Here is a 22,571-nt window from a genome sequence, read left to right as displayed (position 1 = left end):
TATGTAAATATTTTGAAACTTGAATTATTAGGGGTTTGTATTGATTGAAGGAAAAGAAGAGGCCTTTTTCTTTATTGTGGTTCATGGTATCAGAAGAATAAAATGCTTAATTTAAAGCTCTGTTCTAGAGTATTAAATGTTCCTTTTTATTGTGGATATTAGTTCATTAGTTTCAAATTCCCTGTTTTTCTTGGAAAGTGGAAGGAAGAAAACTAGAAATTTTTTTTCTCCTCAGGTCATCAAAAATTCTAATAGCAAAGCTCTGTTTTTTCATAGCAGTGTAAGCACTAGCCATAGAAACCATCACAAGACGTGGACATGTTTGCAAAGAGAATATATGTTCTAAAGCTGACACAGCTGCATGGAAGGGGTCAAGCGTTTGTTTGGATTTTTGAAAAATCTTATTATGAATTGTACAAGGGAGTAGGGGAGTATAAACTTAAAACACAGCTTTGGAAGGAACTTTTAGATTTCATTTTAGTCGGAGTGTCAATGACCTTACTGGAAATTGATTAAAGTCAAGCTGATTATGTGCTTCTATTTCTTTTAATTTTGTATGTTTATCAGCCCTGCAGCTGAGAATGCTGACTGCATTTCAGAAGAGGAAAAGCTTTAGGCATCTCCGTTACAGTTCTGATTACTTAACATGCATGCTTCTTGATAGAGTTTCTCTGGGAGGTAGGAGAAACTGTCTATTTGAGGCAGGTCAGATTAAATATGCCTGAATTATTCTCTTCCACAGCTGCAGTAGAAGGCAGAGACTCACTCAAATGAAGTGGAGATTTTGTATTGTCTGGCATTAACTATCCTGAACTTGTATTTGTTCTATTCAGTGAAAAGCACTTGAAAAATTTTAGTTGTAGAACAGTCTTCTGTCCACCACCATTGCCTTGTTCTCTCACACTGGTTCCAAGAGATGCAATCGTCCTTGTGTAAAGACTTAGGGGACTGCCTAGGTATAGAACAAGGAACAAGGGGACCTGCTAAAATCTATAAAACAAAATCCCTGCATTCTCTTTATACACATCTTCCCAAATCTGCTGTTATTTTCTTTGCTTTTCTTTACGAAAAAGTCCTTCCAGTGCCTGCTGTGCGGGTGGTTTCTTATGAAGTTAGTGTTGGACTATATAGTTATTTTCTGCTCAAAGATGTTACTTTTCCAAGCTTAGCCTGCTTCAGGATGATGTTTGTGCTGTGTCTCCTTATAAAGATGGCAATGATTTCTTTTAAAACTATTGTTAGAGTACAAACTGCTTTTTGAGCTGGAGAATAGGAAAAAGAAATGTTTCTTGGAGTCTATTCTTAATGTTTATATCTCTTCTGTAATGTACATGTCTCCAGTGCAATAGGTGATATCACAGATTAGGTGGAAATGGTGCTTCTTTTTCTTTTTTTACCTTTTTTTTTTTCTAGTTTGAAGAAGAATGATTTTTCTCTAGCACCACTTGTCTTTAAAATAAAAGTTTTTTGAGGAACTATTAACTGTTGTAGAGCAGAACAGGCTGCCTATGCGAGAAGAAAGCAGCTCTATGATGTACATGGTTGCTTTAACTGAGGAGTTTTCTGAATTAATAATATCAGCTGCTGAACCCGTAGACAGTTTATTCTGAACTGGCTGTTGTAGATCAAAATATTTTCCTTCTAATCTGAACTTCTCAAGATGTTCGATTTCAGACTAGAGGCATCACTATCAAAACATTCATATCATCCTTCAGTTCTCTCCTACTAATGCCTCTTTATTGTCTCTCCTGGGGAATTTGCATTAAAGTATTGTCATGTTGTGAATCCCAAATAAAACCTAACCCTTTCTTGCAAAGAAAGAGAATTGCTTCCTGCAGTCACACAGGGACAAAGCTTTTCTTGTAAATGGGCTGGTGAAGAATGTTTTCACTGGTGGTATTTTTTCTGGTTTTCTCTGATTCAAAAAGAGCAAATTCCTTCTCAGAACCTTTTTCTTTGGTGGAATGGCATATACAGTTCTATCTTGAAGTTGTTAATAGGGGAAGTATCTGTTGTTACTGAATATTGGAAATTATATTGGAAAGTATTGTATAGATTTTTTTCTGAGTAAAATAGCAGTATTACCACTGAAATACTTTAATTGTTTGCAGTAAACAGTGTACCTGGGGAGTGTCTTTTATGTATTTTTCTTATTGAAAGGATCTTTTCAGCACATGTTTTCTGTCTTGTGACATTGCAGAAATTAATAGTAAGGATAGCAATGTGATGCCCTTTGTGCGAAAGTAAGTCAAGGAACTGTACTTCATTTGAGTCTTCTCTCTATTTTTAAGGGAGTTGTTTTGGCTTGGGGGTTTTTTTAAAGAAAATTTTGAAAATGGAAAAATTAATTACTTTTCTATACATCTGTTAATTGTGTAATTAGCAAAAACAAACCATACACGGGAAACTTTAGAAGCTACTAGATTTGAAACACTGTTAGTATGTAAAATAAACCAGAATGAAGCAAGAGGGGTTTTTTTAACCTTTTTTAAAAAATTCATTTTAATGGCAGGTTAATATTAAATATACTTAGAAAATACCATTACTGCTCTCATAGTCCTCTTGATTTCTGTTTTTCTTTCCCAGTTTCAGGAAGCTGTGTTCAAAAATATAAATGGTCTTGGAAATTGAAGAAATAAGAATTCTGCTTTTATAATAAATCCTTTATTTTCCATAATGAGTTGCATCTGCATTTGAGCCAAAATGAGGGAGAAAATTCACCAGTGTGTTGCATTATCACCAGAATGGCCAGATTTTGAATGACAGCACTCCTTTTAAAGACTGAATGCATTTATCATTTTAATTTGAGCTAAAAACAGCTGTAAGAAACACTAAAATATAAAGCATGGCATCCCTAGAAGTTCTGCAGTTATAACACAGTTTTTTTGTTTAGTGTTTAAAAACCTCTTAGGACTGTACTACCTAATGTTCATAGCAGCAAATCAATGTGGTTATCCTGGTATACAAATACTGTAGTGCCTACACTACTTTGACCCTTAAATATTCAGAGAGGCTTCTGTGAAACTCATGTAAAAAACTAAAAATTATTTTCAGAAGTCGTCTTGCTCTCATCCAGCTCTTCAAGTATCCGATGCTGAAATCTATGCCAAGTGGACGACTAGTCATTTCAGGCTTGCAGTTCCTCTTGTCAACAGCAGTGGAAATGTGTGCTCTGAAACTGTTGTGAGATATTTATGGTTTGGGGGTAATTGAGATAGGAATTGGTAGGCCTTGGCCTTTTGTGTTGCTTGGTATCTTAGTGCTTGTTATCCCTCTCTCCTCTTGGCCCAGGATTTCTGTAGCTCTTGCCAGGGTGGCTTCTCTTTGACAATGTCAGCTGCCTAAGATTAACTGGTATGCATCCTCAGTAACTTATGCTTGAAAAACTGGTGTTCTCTTCTATTAGGGTTCAGTGCATTTAGTGAGATGAAATGTGTCAAATGCACTGAAAATTATTACTAAAAGGCAAGAAGAAGAGGGAAGAAAAGCCTGCTAATTCCACTGACAAAGGATGATGCAGGACTGATTCACAGCACGTTAATTCCAAGTGTCTCTCCATCTTTCTTTCCTTCTTAGACTATCTACAATTTATTGACATAATTATTGCCTGAACTGACGTCCTGTGGATTAAGGATTTGTAGATATGAAGAAAGCTGTACAAACATGTTTAGTTATGTAACAAATCAAAAAGCTTTCAAAGGGCAAGAAAACTTGTACCCATTCTGGTCTTCTAATAAACATCAAACTTAAAGCAGAAGTGGTAAGAAGTCTTCGATGGTGCCAGTGATAGTCTGTTAGAAGCAGAAAGATTGCCTATTTTATAAGTAATGGGGATTTAAATGTTTAATGCATTGAAAGTGTTTCAGTGGTGATGCATGAGTCTAGAAAACGATGTAAACAGTGTTTTAAAGCTTCTCTTAGTACAGAGAAAATGAAGTCCTTGTAGCATGCAACATTTGTGAACTATTCGAGGCTGCTAGAGTTTCAGAAAGACACCTCCTCACAGCATCTTTTTTCACGTTTTTCTTTCCTTGCGCCCTGTTTTTTTTCTTAATTGTCTCACGTTGTGTAGCACTTACTATTTAATTATAGGGTTTTTTAATTGGAGTGATAGTAATCCAAAATCACTGTATCATCTCTGCTACCCTGAGAACTTGAAAGGGATTTCCTTCTGTGGTGATATTATTTTCTTTGGGTGTATTGAAGTTACAGCACTCACCAACCTCTGGAGCAAGACCTTGCTTGAAGGTCAGTCTGTGGCCTATTGGTTTTGCTGATAACTCAGCAGGTTGCAAAGAAAACATCAGAGGTTTTAGTTGACTTGATGTCTCTTGGCAAGAGTTTTATTGTTAACAGGAAAAAATATTTCTAACAAAGAAACAGCTGTTCTTAAGCACTAAGCACTGCTGCTAGTAATGTTGCAAAACCTACTAGCTGCTGTGGGAGATTATGCAATATCTTCCAGTGGGGAGGGTACTTAGCTTTTCACTGAAGAAATGAAAAATTGCTTTGGGTGGAACTTTGCATGAGAGTTTGAGACTAAGATGATATAAATGTCACTTACTTTGACTGGCTACTTAAAATTCCCTGTTTATTACCTTTAGTTGCATCATTTTAGCTGTTAGTGTTGAACTGTGTAAGAAAACTTATTCAGGGAGTGAAGTGAAGCAACAGAATTTGTTACTATTTGCATGATGTTGCTGTATCTATTAAATTTGAAGGTGAAATCCTGTTTTGTTTACAGAACTAAGTGGACTATTTTAAGTGATAGTTCCCAAAATCAAAATAAAAACTAAAGTTTTGATAGAAGCAAGTGTTTATGCAAGGGACAAATTTCCTTCTCCACCTTGAGACTTCCTACCCAAATGGGTGTTGCGTTGTCTTAAACGCTTTATGACAACCCCTAGCTCTTTCACATGGAAAAAAAGGATAAAAATGTCACCTTTTGTGATTTTTGTCTTAAGGCTTAAGCATCTACACACAATTTAATATCACTTCTGCTTCTTTTTATCTGTCTTTTCATTTTAACTGCAGAGGATTTGGAAATCCTTTTTTACAGTAGTTTTGGGAATAACTCAGATGGCTTTTGAGTCCGGCTTTTTGGTATAAAAGCTTGGAAAGTATGTTTTACATGTTTATTCTGGTACTATCCTTATTAGGTTGCTTATGACCTGAACTGTTTCTAATGGGAACTGTGGAGCTATTGAAGATTTAGAACCATCTTTGGCAGGAATCATGGCATGGTATCTTGCCTAGACTGGCAGAAATTGTGGTGTCGTGACCCTTATTCCATAGATCTAGAAAAGTTTCTTGTCTGAAACAAGAAAAAAACCCAAACCCTTGTACATGTTTTCACATTGTCTTTGTACCATTGTATCTGACTTCCCTTTGAAAGGAATATTGCTTTAATTTTTACTTAACCAAAAAGATCAAAGGGATATGGACGGCATTTGTTATTAATAGAAATGTGTTGCTTGGAGTATGGATGAAATGTGGGAATTCTAAGCAATTTTAGAATCACTTACGATTAATTTTTATAGCTCAAAACTGAGGCAAGTGTGACTGTTTCATTCAATTATTCTTTCAAGCTTGTAGTTTTAATAACTGTAGCTTAGTGCAGAATAATGTAAAAAGTTTAGCTGGAGGTATGAGTTCAGCTACAGAAGGTCTTGTATGGTCCAGTCATTTATTTCTTGAACGTTGTTAGCTCATGCAAGTCAGATGTGTACTTGTACTGCAGCAAACAGTAACATGTATGCTGTAGATCTAATTCATTTCAACTAAAGTTTAAAGCCTACGTACTTTATCAGCTGATTCTGGAATAGCAGTTGTTTCTGCCTTCTCTTCTGAGCTCCTGACTAGCAGCTGTCTTGCCCATGTACCTTTTTTAGAAGGATTTGTAATGGTTTTAATTTAATAAAACGGGCAGAAACCCTAATTAATGTAGGGGTTTTAGTGTTAATATTTTTGTGGGAGGGAGAGATAAGGAGAAAAATAAACAAAGCAGGCTTAAGCTTAAAAATGAACGAAAATAGTTTTATTAACATATATTAAAAGACTAAGAAAAGAAAAAAAAAGTTGAGAAACAAGAAAAACTTAAACTAAAACAGAGTGATACCTTAAAACATGCTTCTTTCTTCTTACAAACTATTAACTTTCTTATTGAACAACATAGAAAGACACAACTTAGGATTTTCAGTCAGTTTCACCACTTAGACATAACTACTCATTACTCTAGGAGAAGAGTACTTCTCAGATCTTTTTATGAAGACGTTTACTACAAGACAAAATAGTCCAGTGCTCGCTCTGTTACACATTCTGCTGCCGCCCGGAGTTTTCGCAGACTGTGATGTTCTATCCGCAGAGCTTCTCAGTGTATCTGGGGTATTATTTATGAATACTTCTTCTGATCTAAAATTATCTTTGTCTCAAAAGGCTGAGACCTCCTTTTTGACCCAGGAGCAGGGGTTCCAAAGTTCCCAAATAAATCTCTATTACATCAGTCCTTAATTTTGATTAGAATAGCATTCTACCCAAATAATACTAAGATGCTGCAAAGAACAGTTCATTTCTTCATAATTTACCTTAGAAAAGTCCAGTTAAAAATGTCCACTTCTTCAATCCTATTCCAGTATTATTAGTTCTTTCACTTCTCATCTAACTGACTTCATGCAGTGTCTGTTCCATGTACTTTCTGTTATTTTTTCTCTTTCTTCTTTCTCTCAAGTAAGAATTGTGCTTTAAAAGTTCCGTGTTGCTAAGAAAGGGTTAAAATCCGCCCGGGCTTACAAATGCCATGTGCATGCACCGGGCTGCAGGGGTGAAGAAAAAAAAAAAAACAAAAAAAACCCAAACAAACAAACAAACAAACAAACAAACAAACAAACAAAAAAAAAAAACAAAAAAACAAAAACCACAAGGCTGAGCTGGTAGAAGAAACTGGTAAATGTCCTTTTTTCCACCCCTCGGTCTCATCCAGGGCGGTCCAGCTCGGAGCTATCACTAAGCTGTAAAAAGGCTTCACCCGGGCTGCTCTCATGCGGGCAGCAGCTCTCAGAGGCTCGGCCGGGCCCGGCCCAGCCGCCCAGAGGACAGAGAGGCCCGACCTGAGCCTCCCCCGTGCTGCGTGCGGGCAGCAGTTCTCAGAGGCCTGGCTAGGCCCGGGCCAGCTGCCCGGCCGGCAGTGGGGGGCCCACCCTGGGCTCTCCCTGCTCTCCATGCAGGCAGCAGCTTCTGGAAGCCCGGCCGGACCCGGCCCGGCCGCCCAGAGGGGCAGCAGAGCCCGACCCGGGCAGGGCCGGGCCCGACCACAATGTTACCTCATGGCAGATCACCGAAGGGAGAGAGCGAGGTGGTCCCAGCAGATTAGTTTTAAATGTTCCTTCGAAAGTCACACTGACAATTCTCATTGGTTAACTTAGCTGCCAGTATCCCAGCCTGCTTTTTGATAGGTCGTTGTCTTCCCCCCCCCAACCTATGCTGCAGTCAGGGCAAAGAAAAACATTTTACATTTCTCTATATGTAGAAAACAAAATTGTGCTAATCCATGATAGGATTACAGCCCCATCTTTAGACCAAATGTAACCCAAATGTCCTTCTGCAACTTTGTTACCTTTCAATTAGAAGCCTAAGAAGAAGTCTCCTGTTTTGTTCTCCAGTATCAACTACTTTTCTTCAGAGTGGATATCCTGTTGTCAGTCGCATTTCATGCCCAACTCTAAATGTATTACATTTAGGGTACCTTAGCAACCTTCTCTTTATTGTCACTGATTTCAGTAGAAATCTGTTGTCACTTTTAATGAGGTAAAGGACTGTGATTGCATACTGTCACAAGCATCTGGACATAGAAAATAGTTCAGTTTTCTTGACTTGGTAGGGTGCTATCATATTCTGCATGATTTTTCAAAAAAAAATTGAAGTATTGAATATTGTAGGGGAGAGATATTTCAAAAGGGGAAAAACCTAACCATGGAGAATATTAACAACATAACTACTGTGGTGTTTAATACAGCTTGATTAATGAAAGGGCAAGGTTTCCAATTTGTTTTCTTTTTTTCACCAGACGTTGTTGCCTCTTATTTCTATGGAGGATCAAATAGAGGATCCTCCTGACTGTAATCCTGCTAAGTGAATTTACATGTGTCATTTTCAAACAGTTTTGAACAAAATTATTTGTGGTATTATTAAGATACATCAAAATTATCAAAACATTATTTTTTCCATTCTAACCCTTTCACCATCCAGGTCTAGTGACATTTGCTCTTTGAATGTGTATCACGTCTCATGACTATTTAGAAAGTGGACCACTGTGCCAAATTGCTCTAGAGTTTTATTGGCAACAATGAAACAGCTAGTTTCAGGTAGAACAGATTAAGTAGTTTCATAGAAGACTGGTAACTCAGATTTTCTAAAACCTAATAACACTTACAAGCATAGGGAGTATGTGGAGAGGTGTGATTGTAAGAAGCTAGTGTTGCTGATTCCGAGGGCTGTTTTCCTTCCAAATGGGGTATTATACCTGGATGGCATTTTTGTCCATAGGGAACACAGGCACTTATGTCCATATATAGAATAAAAGTAGTTTGCCTGTCAGAATTATTAAGAATTCAGGCATTAATAAAATATTATTTGCATTAGAAAATGTTTTCCTAGTTAGAAAGACTGAGCTCTGGAGGACAATATTTTTTATACAAGTTGACATTAATGATAGAGCTACAGCCCCTTGTTTCCATTAACAATAAAAATACAGCACTGTTAAAAATAGTTAATGACGTAACAGGGGCATAATATGATGAGCAAAACATGAAGGCAAAACCAAGTAGTTTTTCCTATGGGGAAGATACTGATAATGAATTTAAAAATTCTAATAGAGTCCTTTCTGAAGGATGAGATTTACTTGTTTTAAAAGATATGTCAGTGTGTATAGCACTTTATTTCACTTGGGATGGAATATTAAACATATTAATATTTTATGTACAGTCCAGATTTGACCTGTATCTGGTGTTAATACCCTCAGAGTGGCTGCTGATAAAAGTATCTATTTTCAAGCTGGCCACCTCCACTGTGGTGCTGCTGAAGAAGTTAGTTTCACTCAGTGTCCTCTGACACAGAAAAATAAAAGTATAAGAAGCATCAGAAATCAGTATTTTGGTGCTGGAAGATTCACCACTGTAATCCTAAACTCGCTGCTAATTGAAGTCTGGCTGCTGAAGGTCTTGGCAGTTTTATAGGTAGGAGCTTTGAAATGTGAGCAGTGTAAAGATGGAGTGAATGAATCCATTTGCTTTTTTGATCTACTTTAAATAAAGTTTGATATGCAATCAAATCTACACTTCACTGGTATTGAAATAGAGCTTCTTTGTATGTAAATGTGTTGAGGAACTTGCACAGGATCAATTCATCTTCATATTTAGCTTTCCCTATTGTACTGTCACAATGAGGATATGGCATACAATATACTGCTTACAGTAAGTTACAGTGCACTTCATGATACGCAGTTTCTACTTGTGTGAGTACTTTCTATCTCCATCCATCTTTTTGGTTTGCATATGTTTTAGGATCCTGGCAAGAATTGGACACCCAACACTGAGTATCTCTGGTGGACTTGTGAGATTTTGCCAGATGTTTATAATTGCAAATAAAGAAAGTTCCAGAGTTGGTATCCAAAGAGTATACAGTGCTTTCAGTAATCAGAAAATGTGTTTATTATTGCATATAGCTCTGATTTATGCCAATCTGTGTCAGTGCTGATAACTAAAACTACATGGAAAACGACACTGTAGGTGTTGGTGTTGGTTGAGCTTGAACATTGATCACCCGGTGTAATATTTAACTATGCCAGGAATATGACTACTTATGTTGCTTTCAGCCATGAAAGGGAATTCATGCCCTTATAATATTTCTGCATCTCTCTAATTCCATCAGTGGAGATCCTTTCACTGATTTCAGTAGCCACTGAGTTTGGATCATTGTCTGTAGTAGAGAGGTTGACAAACTAAAATAGAGAAGGTACTTACTGCAGTTTTTCATTGCAAGAGCTTATAGAAAAAAAAGAACTATGAAGAAAATAATGGCCCTGTGTGGAATGTGTGGAGAAACAGTGTTTTTAGGCTCCATGGGGTGATATCCTCTCTCTTGTGTTAGGTCGGAGAGTGGGTTGAGCATCATGGCTTCTCAGAAGACCTTCCTAGAAATATGTTGGCACAACAGTGCGTGAGTCCCGAGCAGAATAGTCAACAGCCCCTTTGCTTCTTCAAAAGTTGTTTAGTGGAAGTACCAAAAAAATAATCTCTAAAAGGAAAATCTCTCCTCACAAGAACTTTCACCATATGACCTTCTTGGCCTTTTTCCTTAGTCATGTTTCTGAAATGTGTCTTCTCAAGAAATGGCGTAAGATCTCATACTTTTCACTTCAAGAATGGAATTCTACAAAATTCTGTTAAATACATTAATGACAGTCCTGGTGGTATTCTGTTAGAAACGAGCAGTGAAAGTGCCCCTTAAGTTACGTCCTCAGAGTTTTAGATATGTTTTGGGGATTGTTCTTCAAAACCCATTTTAATAATTCAGTAGCTTCTCTTGAAAGTTTATGTTTAAAGATGAATTCTCACAAGTTCATTGTGTTTGGCAAACTATTCTGAAAAGAAAGCAGTTACAGAAATGGGTGAGGTGAACCTCCACATTGCCTGGAATAGTCTTTCTCCCCAGGGGGTGTTGGGTTTTCCAAGGAAGGCATATCTATCACCAACAGACTTTCTTCAGCCCTCCCCCTGTACTTCAGCCTTCCCATGGGTGTGTGATGGGGGATATTGCTTCATATTCTCAAATGGCTTTAACACCCAGATAGCAACAAAGTGGAGGAAGGCTTAGGACATAACATTGTTGAAGATCCTTACAGTTATACAGATGGCAAAGGGGGCTTGGGGGGGAAAGGAAATGGGAGTAGTTTGCTTACTTTGGCCCAGAGTTCCCAGGAGGATATCCCCTTACCCAGCAGTGCTTTAATAGAAAAGAAATTTTTCTTTGGATCCATCAGGAAATAGCTAACAATTCAATTCTGCTAGGAAGTAGTCTAGGCTTTCAAATATATATTTTGTTTTGCTAACAGTTCTATCATTCCTAAACAAGCATCCTGATTATCTAGTAGCTACTAGAGACTTAGGGAGATCGCTTGTTAATATTTTTTTTCCTTGGATTTTTTTTTTTTTTCTTAGTCCCTGCAGTTGACAAACAAGGTTAAGGGATTCACTGATGTGGAAAATACTGAAATCACTGTAGGCTTTTTGTTCTTTCTCACTGTCTTAGACTATATATGAGAGTTCTTGTCCTCATAGTCCCTTAGTTTTAGATAAGCTTTTGAGATCTGTGTTTTTTGTAGGTAAGGTCTGCCTTCCTGCTGACAAAATAAAAGTTTGTGTCGTTATTGTTCTGTGTCCCAGACCTTGTTCTCTCCCAAGCTTTCCCCCCTCCCTTTTCTTCTAACCAACATAATCTCCCGTTTGGAGAATGACAGATTCAAGAGTGTTATTGGAAATGCAGTGGAGCAAGAATTCTCACTTACCAGAATTTCACTGCTAGTATTGTTGAACTAAACCTCTTTAGTGTGGACATTAGTAAATTTTCAGCAAATGAGACTTTATGTGCTGTGAATTCAGAGTATCCTACTTTGTTGTGGGCAGTGGTTAACATCTTTTTTAACATCTTAACTCCTACAGCTGCCTATTCAGTTTAGACTGTTGTGTTAATTGTACTTTGTTTCTCGGCTATGTGTAAATACATATGTGTGTACTTCTGTCTTTTTATAGGTAAATCATAGTACAGCATCAGAATTTGGGTTTTGAGTTGCTTTTGCCTGTATTGTATCAACAAAATTCTACAAATATGTGAAATACATGTGAGTCAGTGCAACACTGCAGCATTTGGGATGTAAAAAGTACATGGGTTCAGTTTCTTTTTAAAGACAGTTCCTCAGTACAAGAGATCTCTGGGTATGAGTGTTTTGAAGTCGAAACAGATGGGACACGCATGTAATGCACTTGTGCTTTAGATGTTGCTGAGGATTTGGGGTGCTTTTTAAAGCAACTTCTTCATCCTGCATAGAGCAAGGCTTGCATTTTCTGAGGATCTTAGCTTAGTTATGACAATAACTGAGGTGGTTTTTGTTAGCAAATCAGTATTTTACGCTTGGATACCTCCACCATGGTGGAAATAATACAGACATAATAATGGTAGTCCATACTCCACTAGGCTAACCGTATAAAACCATGAGTTGATTGATCATATTGCTGTACATTGGAGCTTTACATGCTTGTTTACATGAATGGCATGCAGATGAAAAATGAGTAAATGAAAAATAGGTACTTTTTGGAGACAGGTTTTTTATTACACTGCAACTATGTATATACAGTTTGCCTTAGTATGCAGGACAGCTGCATAATCATTATGCAGATCTAGATTGATACTCATGTAGCAGAAAAGACCCTTAGGTGTTTTTCTTTTGGTATATGTGTGTGTATATGCACAGTGTCGCGTTTCCCTGACGGAAGCTGCGAGGTTTTTTAGAAATGGATGTATTTCAGGAAGTAAATTAAGCCAAACAAGGCAAATGTATCTGAACGTGGTTTATTGGTAACGTAAAAAAAAAAAAATTACACAAATGAAAGAGGGCTAGAAAAGACAGAAAAGAAGGAAGGAAAAGAAGGGGAAGAGAGAAAGAGAGAGAGAGGGAGAGGAGAGAGAGGGGTCAAGAGAGCATTAGCATCTGAGAGTTGGGGGAAGTGCGGTCGGTGTCCAGGTGATGGGCAGTGCGCACACTGCCTGCCTGTGCACGGGCTGGCTCTTACACGAGCCTGCGCGGCTCTCGGAGAGGCACGGCCTCGCAGGCATGGCTGCCACGACAACGGGACCGGACGCGCTGCGAGTAGGTGCTCTGACCGGAGGTCCAGGACCCTGGACAGGGTCGTGGCGAGAGTCGTGGCGACCAGCTGGATCGGGGCGCAAGGCATGCTGGATCAGCGTTGCAGGGTTGGATGCAAGAAAGTCAGGCAAGGATGCGGGGGTGAAGCGGCAAGGCGGCTGTCAGGGACACAGAGAAAGGCAGGATAGGTGCAAGGGCAAGCAAGAGTCAGTCAGCAAGGACAGGAGACATAGAATGTAGGCTGGGGCCAGGGCAAAGGAAGAAGCGAGCTAGCCAGCAAGGGCACAGCAGCGAGCAGCAGCAAGCCCCTCAGCATGCAGAAACCAAAACCAAAAAGCAAGTTTCAAAAGCCCCCAGCCAAAAGACAAGTCCCCAAAAAGACACAAAAACACAGTCTCCAAAGCCCCCCCAGAGCTCAAGGTGCAGTTACTTTTCATGCCCTCTGGCTGCTCCCAAAGTCTGCCTGTGGACAGGAGACCATTGGCCCAGTCCAACCTTCTGTTGCGGGGGAGACCTTTCACCGTCTGATTGGAGAACCTTTCTGGGGAGTTCAGTGTCTCTTACTGACTGTCCTGTGGGAGATGTTGCAAGGTGAAGTCCTCCTGGAGACAAGGCTTCTTCTAGTTGCCTCCTGCAGGTGGCATATATGCAACCCCTCCCCCCTATGCCTCTGACAATCAGTGTTGAGACAAATCAAAGCTAAATTGGCTCCTCACACACAGATAAATAATAATGTTTAAATTAATTTAAGAAAATTTTCTGAAAATTCTTTAAAAACAGTGGATGAAAGCACTGATTAAGGGGGTTGTAGAAGTGATGAGAACCTCTTGAAGTAAAATGAGCTTTGCTTTAAGTATGATTGAACACTGCTTTGCTTTTCACACTCTTAATGTGTGTGTGGCTTGCCAGCAAACCATGGCTAAAAGGCATGAAGTCACTGACAACTATTAAAGTGTTTAGATTCCTAGCTTGTAAATATTGCATTTCTCACAGAACTGGAGCAAAATCCAGTCTTATGTTTCATGTTCATCCACTTCATATCCATTGGGATGCAGTGTTTGTGAAAGAATCAATTATCCATTTGTTAGTCGGGGAGCTTTACAAATTATACATTAGTAGATTGATTTCTCAGGTTCACCATTGGAGGACTGATTGTATAAGGTGGGTTGATGATGAGTGTCAGGGGAGAAGGGGTTGCCACAAAGTACACAATTAAAAGAAGCTTTCTGAGCGAATTTACTCCTAATTGAAGAGCTGACTTAATCCATAGTAAGAACATTTGTTTCAAGCATTTTACATTAGGTAATTGATTATCACATGAGGTATATTTGCTGCTAGATTTTTGGTTTTTCTTTCCTTTAAATTTTGGGTTTTGCAAAAGTCTGCATTTAGATCTTTATGTGCAAGGTGTCTGCTAGCTTTCTCTCCTGCTACCTAAACTTCTCTTTCATCCATTAAGGTAACATTTTTTTTGTTCTATGGTGTCAGCTTGACATTATTGATTTTGAACAGTCAAACTTAGTTATTTTGTCCAGAATTCCAAACATGTCTCTATCAGAAGAAAAACTGCAGCTAATAGAAATTCAGCTGAAGGTATTTCTTCCTTCTTTGCTGGTACTTCAACAGGGTGTGAAATTCTGAAGCTGTTCCCAGGTAAATAATTTAAGTGTATTTCCATTCCTAACTAACAGGATCCACCTTATTGACAGATTTGAATTACGTTGCTTGAGAAATTCAGTGTGTATTATTATCACTTGTACAGTGATGGAAGCATCATTCTGATCACAAAGTAGTTGTGCATTTTTACTTTTTTGACTTAATGCTAGGGGTCCTGAAAAGATTACCCAATGTAGTGCTAATAAAATAATAAATAGTAGTTTTTTCAACATTTTATATACAGCTGCCTCTGGGTTTAGGATTAGACCATCTCTTAACTGATTGATGTTTACATAGATTATATGTTCTAAATTTTAGATTCTTGTACATATTACAGGTTTTTTTCCAACACCCATTTAAAATGCCTTTAAAACAGTCAAGTGACCAAACCCCAGTGTGGATCATGGTTCCAACTGTATTAAATAATCAGTCTTTCAAATCATGATTAGTAACTACTTGTGTCTTCTCTAACCTTGAGTGATTCTTCATCTTTTGTAGACCTGTAAAGGTAGATCTTGCAGGAGGGGCATTTATTCCTTTACTGTAAAATCCAAAGCGTGTTTTCTTTTGTTAGACAAACTCTTCAGTGGGTTAGCTGGACAAAGCTTTTAAAAAAAAAAAAAAAAAACAACCAACAAAAACCCACAAGGGAAAGGCAGTTGTAATGTAACTTCATGCCTGAGTTTATAACATTTAATAAAAAAATCTAAAAGTAAAAGCAGGGTGAGAGGGGGTGATCCACCATATTATTTGTGTTCCTTCTTTCTGAAATATCAAAATTATCCACAGGGTATTGGATGCAATTAAATGCAATTAATTTTGATGCAATTTAATTTGAAATGGTAAGCAACTTTGCTGACTGGCACAGAAGTATATTTAAACAAATGATGGCTATGAAAAGAAGAATTGGAGCTGATTCTGGAAGAAACACTTCAGTTTAGATAATATATGTACCAATTTTATCTGTGGTCTTTTCTTTCTGATTTCCTGGATAGGTTGAGATCTTAATTCTCAAACAGCTTTGCAGTGGAACATAGCTCTGGAAATCATAGGCTTGACTGTTATTTAACTCTCAACAAGAAGAATCTGGCATTAGAGTTCTTCCTGAAACTTTATTTTTAAATGCATGTAATATTCAGCCTGGACTATCATGATCTATCATCACTTTCTGAGCTCCACAGAAAGTTCTGATTTGTAAAGTCAGCAAACAGGCTAATAGTTAATATGCTAGTTTGGCTTGAGTACTGAAAAAAATTTTACTCTGTGTTTGTCACTTCCTGTTGAAATTTAGCAGGTGGTTTGTGTAAATGAGCAAGTCTCTTTAGTTGGATTTAGTTGTTTTCCCTGATTGTCATCTGTGTGTGGTGCAGACAAAAAGGAAAAAAAACGATAGGAGAAAGAAAAAGTTAATAGTAACTGACGGAGGTGTTGAGCATGCAGAAGGCTTGTAACACTTTGCTAGTTGTATATGCTGTTATGAAATACTGTATCATCAAATTTCTGTTTAACAGTAGAACAAGTTTGGAAGTACTGTGCGCTGTTTTGAATGTGGGAAAAATGCAATTACTCTGGAATCACCCTTTTTTCCACTGACAACATTCTAGAATTTTGGAATCACAGAATGTTAATTGGTTGGAATGTAAAGATTGTGTAGTCCTAATCCCCCCTGCCATGGGCAGAGACACCTGCCCTTAGATGAAGTTGCCCAAGGCCTTATTCAGCCTGGCTTTGAACACTATCAGGCTTGGGATAGCTACAATCTCTCTGGGCAACTTGTTCAATGTCTCACCACACTCACAGTATATAATTTCTTCCCAATATCAAATCTAAAATTCTCCTTTTTCAATTTGTACTCATTATTTCTTGTCCTATCATTGCAGTTCCAGATGAAGAGTTCCTCTCCGCATCCCTGTAGGTCCCCTTTAGGTACTGGAAGTTTGCCCTGAGGTCTCCATGCAACCTTCTCTTCTCCAGGCTGAACAGCTTAAGCTTTCTCAGCATGTCTTCATAAAGGAGTTGCCTCAGTCCTCTTACAAACTTCATGACCCTCCTCTGGACTTGCTCCAACAGTTTCATGTCTTCCTTATGTTGGAGACACCAGAACTGAATGCAGCACTCTGTTTGGGATCTCACATGTGAGCAGAGTAGAAGGGTAGAATCACCTCCTTTTACCTGTTGGCCATATTCCTTGTGATGCAGCCCAGGATTCAATTGGCTTTCTGGGTTGTGAGCACACACAGCTGGCTTGTGGAGTTTTTCATCACCTGTCGTCCCCAGGTCTTTCTTAGCAGGACTGCTCTCAATCACTTCTCTGCCCAGCCCATTGGTGTGTCTGGGATTGCAATGACACAGGTGTAGGACCTTGTGCTTTGCTTTGTTGAACTTCATGAGGTTTGCCTCTGCCCACATCTCAAGCCTGCTGAAGTCCCTCTGCATGCCATTATCCCTTCCCTCCATCGTGTCAACTGCACCACACAATCTGGTATCATCAGTGAACTTGCTGAGGGTGCACTTCATCCTGCTGTGCATATCACCAGCAAAGATGTTGAACAGTATCAGTCCCAGTAGGGACCCCTGAGGGTCACCACTCATCTTTGTTCTCCATGTGGACAATGAGCCTTTGACCAAAGCATTGTTTGTGTGGCCATTCAGCCAGTTCTTTATCCACCGAGTGATCTATCCATCAGATCCCTCTCTCTCCAATCTGGAGACAAAGATGTCATGCAGGAATGTTAAACACTTTGCATTTAGTCCAGGTCGACAGTGTCAGTTGCTCTGCCCCTGTCCACCAACACTGTAGCCCTGTCATAGAAGGTCACCAAACTTGTTATGCTCCTTGTAAAACCATTTTGGCTGTTACCAGTCACTTCTTTGTTGGCCAGGTACCTTAGCGTCATTTCCAGTAGAATCTTCTCTGTTACCTTGCCTGGCAGAGGTGAAACTGACTGGTCAGTAGTTCCCTGTGTCTTCCACTTTTTCCTTTTTGAAAATGGGGGTTACATTTCCCATTTTCCATTCATCAAGGACTTCACCTGACTGAATTTTTCAAAATTTTTCACAATTTTTCAAAAATTATAGATAGCGGCTCAGCAACTTTATCTGTGAACTCCCTCAGGACCCACAGATGAACCTCATTGGGTCCCATGACTTGTGCACATTCAGGTTCCTTAGATGGTCTCAAACCTAATCCTCTCCTACAGTGGGCTCAGGATCTTCAACCTTGCAGTCCCTGCATCTGCCTTTTTTGATTTGGGTGGCATGGCTGGAGCACTTGCCATTGAAGACAGAGGCACAGAAGTCACTGAGAACCCCAGCCTCCTCTTTTTTCGGGGTAGCCAGGTCTCCTGTTTTCTTCCAGATAGGGCCCACATTATCCCTAGTCTTTCTTTTGCTTAACACATGTATAGAAGCCCTTCCAGTTATCCTTAGTATCCTGAAGGAGAGGTTTTGCCTTGCTGGGCACTGTTAATTACCTGAGTACAATCACACATTTAATCTCCAAAGTATTGCCATATGGCTTTCAAACCGCATCACAGATAAATTCCATCATCCTGATCCTCAAATTCCATCATCCTGATCCTCAAATTCCATCATCCCGATCCTCAAATTCAACATTTATGTGAAGATAGCTTACGTAGTCTACTTTGCCTACTTTCTACTGCCTACTTCATTTTTTCAGAGTCAAACTTTATCAAAGCCATTTGAAAGGAAAATAGGAATAGTGTGGACTGCAGTATTGAGCTGTTAGCTCCTCTGGGGTGTCCTGTTTTGTGTCTTTTTGTCCTGGGTTTTGTTGCAGTAATGTCTCCAACAAGGCCTATAACACTGGAATACTGCCAGATCTGCTGTTGCTATAATGTCACCCTCATGGTGGATGTATATGCTGGAGTCATGAGAAGAACATGACCAGTTGAACACTGTACCTTAGTGTATCACCCTGTGCCAAGACGAGACTATTGAAGACAGACATTTTGTCTTTTCAATTGTAAAGTAACAAATGAAGAGGAGAAACTTAGTGGGAAAGTTGTGGCAATGACAACTTAGATGCAGCCCAGAACAAAAAACCCCATGCCGCTTCCATGATAAGCTCAGTTAAACTTTCTGTGCTTGTCCTTTCAGAGAGACAGAGGTGTTCCTGGTTGTAGAGAGCATGGTGCAGACATGCTAGTTTTTTCCCCATGCCCACCTCTAGGCAGAGGCAAAGTCTTCTCTTGCACCTTGATGAGCAAAACAGAAATTTAGAAAGCCATTTTTTAAGGCAAGGCAGGAATAAAAATACTTGCTGGTTATGAGGCTTCTAGAAAGTCAGACTGGCAGCTGATACACCTTGCCCTACTCAGCATCCTCCAGTCATGGAATTAGCCAGTTCTGTGTGTTGTGAATGCTCCCATTTTATGGTCTCTTAGCTTTGTTAACTCCTCTTTTGAAAACCCTGCCCCTATAATACCCTATAAAACCCACGACTCTGCCCCTTCTTGCACCCTTTGTCTTCACCTATCTCAGTCTTCACCCTTCTCAGTCTTCACCCCCTCGAGATTATCAACGAAGACTTGTCTCATTTGTTTCCCTGCAGGTGGTTGTAACCTCCCTGGACATGATGGTCACTATTGCCACACAATGAAACAGTGTGTAATATCCGAGAATAGATCTTTTGCAAGGCTGTTCACCACACCATCAGGTTGGTGGGTGTCAGCTGTGTGCTGTGCTGATCCCTCACTAAATGTGACAGGAGGAACACAGCTGTGGAATGTGTACCAGCTGCCTGCACTGCTAGTCATCACTCGTGTTTGATCTTGAAATGTAGCAACCCAGCATAACCAGTCTGTGGCAAACAAAAATACTTCTGGAGCACATAAGTCAAGGAAAATTGGTTTTAATTCCCAGTGATTTTCTTTGCAAACAACACACAGTGGAAAGACCACTTTGTGATAGACAGTAATTGCAATATTTCCAGGTGAAATATTTTGTGGTGAAACCAAGAATTATGTATTCCACTCACAAGAAAGCAGGAAAGCAAAAAGGGCTGTGTAATTTTACCAACTCATCTGGCAACTATGGCAGTGCAGTGTTCAGTTGTTGAACCTTGATTATAAAGAAGCTTCTAGAAAATATGATTTGGGCATATGTATTTTCAAAGTGGATGAGAGGAAAGCTTCCTTTCTCTGAGTTGGAATTTTTTGTGTGTGTGAAAGACTATGAGGGGAAAAACTTTCCAAAGGGTGTGAGAACACCTCAGTTTATCTCCTGATATCCTGATATATTCTTTATATCCTGATATCCCATGTGGACAGTGTGTTTTTATATACTTAGCATGTAATTTTAATGCAATTCCAACTGCCATAGCAGTGATAACTTCAGACACAGTTGTGTAACATCTGATGTGATCCCACAACCCCAGTGCTTTTCCAGTGGCACTTTATTTTTTACACAAACATACAATGGATTTCTTCTATCATGGTCAGAACCACAGGAATGATCTGAGTTGTGGTTTAATCCATTCAATATTTTATGAGAATAAAAGAAGTTGTTCTTAAAAGTATGAGACTTACCTGTGTGAAGATCCTTTAGTGATTCTTGAAATGATGAGCTATTTGTTACAGAGGGTGAAATCAGGGTCAGGATATGTAAGAAGTTGGTACAAGCTTGGTACTTGAATATAATTGGATTGGGTTTTGTATGCAAGAAGATATGCATCAGGTTATTCAAATGATGTTCTAAGTTAGTGCTCCATACCTCAGGTATGAATAGCTGTTTAAGCTAAATAAACAGTAGCAGATACTGTCTAACCCTGTAGGTTAGAACCAAAGTGTATTTGGATAGGGAAGGGAAAATTTATTAAATTGAGACAGTTTGCAGGCTTTTCTCCGTATTTGTCCAAGAACGAATAAACCTATGTTGCACTTCAATACCTTCTAATACTCACTTCTGAGGACAGTATTAGAGCCAAAAATAAAGTGAGAGAAAGTATTTGAAGAAAAGAAATAACTACCAGCTCTAGTCATCAGACCAAACAAAAAGATTTTTTCAGTTGCCCTGATGCCTGTGTGTCACCATATTTTATCATAAGTTTTGAGAGCAGGAACTAATAGCCATGGTGCACAGGCACAGATGCTTAAGGCACTTCATGAGAAATCCAGAGCCCTGAGGCACGTAACTGTAAAAAGAAAGTCAGCATTTTGGAGTTGGACAGAAGGCTGGAAAGAAGGCTGTCTTTTGTCTTTGTTACAGAAATACCTATTCTGTGAGGGTTTTTTGATTCATGCAACTAAACATTACTCAGCTGTTTACATGTAAATCTTTCAAAGTACAAGGAATGTTAAAGCATGAGACTGGTGATATAACTTTAACAGTATTTCTTTGTTTTCTTTTTCTAGAGCCCAGTGAAGATAAATCAGATCAGCCTGGATGAAAGTGGAGAACACATGGGTGTTTGCTCAGAAGATGGGAAGGTACAACAAATCTACTTTACTTGCCGAGGTAGCAGGTAGTACCGGTATTACACTAGGATAATTGTGATAACCCGTTGAGTTGATTCATGTATTTAGCACTGTTACTTTGACCATACATTTGAAAACTGAACTCACCTTTGAGTACTGAAAATTAAGGTCAAATATATTTTGCACAAATATGCTGTAGGAAAAGTAATTACAAGAATGTCAATAATGTAACTGCTATTAAGCTGATTAACAGCTGTGACAGGAGGATGTGTCAATTTAATCATTACTGCTGTGCCAGTTATACTGCAGTGACTACTCTGCTGTTCCTGCAAGACAGTAGTTTAATGCCTTTCTGCTATAAATCCACAAAATTGGATTTTGTGGACATGATTTCTGTGGACTGGTGGTTTTCATTTTAACACACTTTATGAATGTTTCTCTTGAATTACAGAATATTTTGATAAACAATCATAGTTTATCAGAAGAATAAAGTGTCTTACAACAGCCACAATAAATAAATGTAAAGTCAGTATATGTACAGTTCCCTAAAAACCTGACACCTACTTCCTTGACTGAGGACATATATCATTTGTGTAGTGTATAACTAACAATTATTAGTGCTTCTCTGGAATGTTGAGCTGTGGCATTTAGTGGTTTTGGTGATTGATTTTCCAGTTATAAGAATGTCTTTTTCTTTTTTCAGTCTATGACAGTATTTTCTAATGTTGGTTTGCAATGATAAAATTCTAATGCACAGAGTAAATTTACACTTCTTTTTTTTAAATATAGTGACCATATACAAATGCAGTGCATTAAAAATCATTTACATAATTTCTCAATGTCCAGTTTATATACTCAGGAGAATATTTCTTACACAGTAGACTTGGGGGAGGAGGAGTGTTGGTAATCCTAATGTTGCATTCAGTGGAAGTTCTTTAAATTAAAAAAACAGCTGGATTTTTGCAACAGGAAAAATGGGGAAACAACCCCTTTAGACTGTATGCATTTGGGTTTTTCCACTCCAAAAAGGTTTTTTTTTTTCCCTTGTCAGGCAGACAGCCAGTTTGTGTATCAAGCCTTTTATTTCTGAGAGGTATCTTGAAGTCAGTATCTTGACACAGTAATTAGGATACTATTGCCTATCAAAGTGATTGTGGAATTTTACATCCCGTGTGAAACACCACAAAGAGTATCCTATTTGTCTGAGCAAGATAAGGCAAGAGTCAGTAATTGTGCAAGCTAATAAAAATGTTGAGCTAGCATTGTTGATTTAGGTTTTCCTATGGTGTTAGGGAGGAAGCCCTTGCTGTTGCTGTAAGGGCTTCTCAGATGTGACTGTGGATGACTGTCAGTAATCCACTATGCTGCAGTGAGACTGCAAGCCGTAGACATTTTTTTTAGTATTCTAAGTAAATATTAAATATACTTAATTTCAGAAATATTGAAAATCCCTACTCTGGTGTGGCTCTATTTGAAAATACTTGAATATTTTAAATGGTCTTCATTTAGTAAAAAAGCTATTGTTTATCCAGTGTGTGACATTACATACTATACAAGGCAGT

The 22,571-nt window shown here is 38.7% G+C and overlaps 1 protein-coding gene across 2 annotated transcripts in view; it reads left to right on the top strand.

Annotated features, from left to right (window-relative positions):
• The window catches only part of VPS41 (VPS41 subunit of HOPS complex), a 63,212-nt gene extending 42,137 nt beyond the window's left edge, over positions 1–21,075 (top strand). For both annotated transcript variants that reach the window (XM_040076761.2, XM_040076770.2), the window contains one exon: positions 20,947–21,075. In XM_040076761.2, the coding sequence (XP_039932695.1) occupies positions 20,947–21,060 (114 nt within the window). In that variant the 3' untranslated portion in view covers positions 21,061–21,075. The remainder of the gene's footprint in view (positions 1–20,946) is intronic.
• Positions 21,076–22,571: the final 1,496 nt, after the last annotated feature.

Source organism: Hirundo rustica, chromosome 1, assembly GCF_015227805.2.
Source record: "Hirundo rustica isolate bHirRus1 chromosome 1, bHirRus1.pri.v3, whole genome shotgun sequence".
Taxonomy (NCBI): domain Eukaryota; kingdom Metazoa; phylum Chordata; class Aves; order Passeriformes; family Hirundinidae; genus Hirundo; species Hirundo rustica.
The sequence above is the reverse complement of the archived record's forward strand: the minus strand, read 5'-3'. Positions and strand labels throughout refer to the sequence as shown.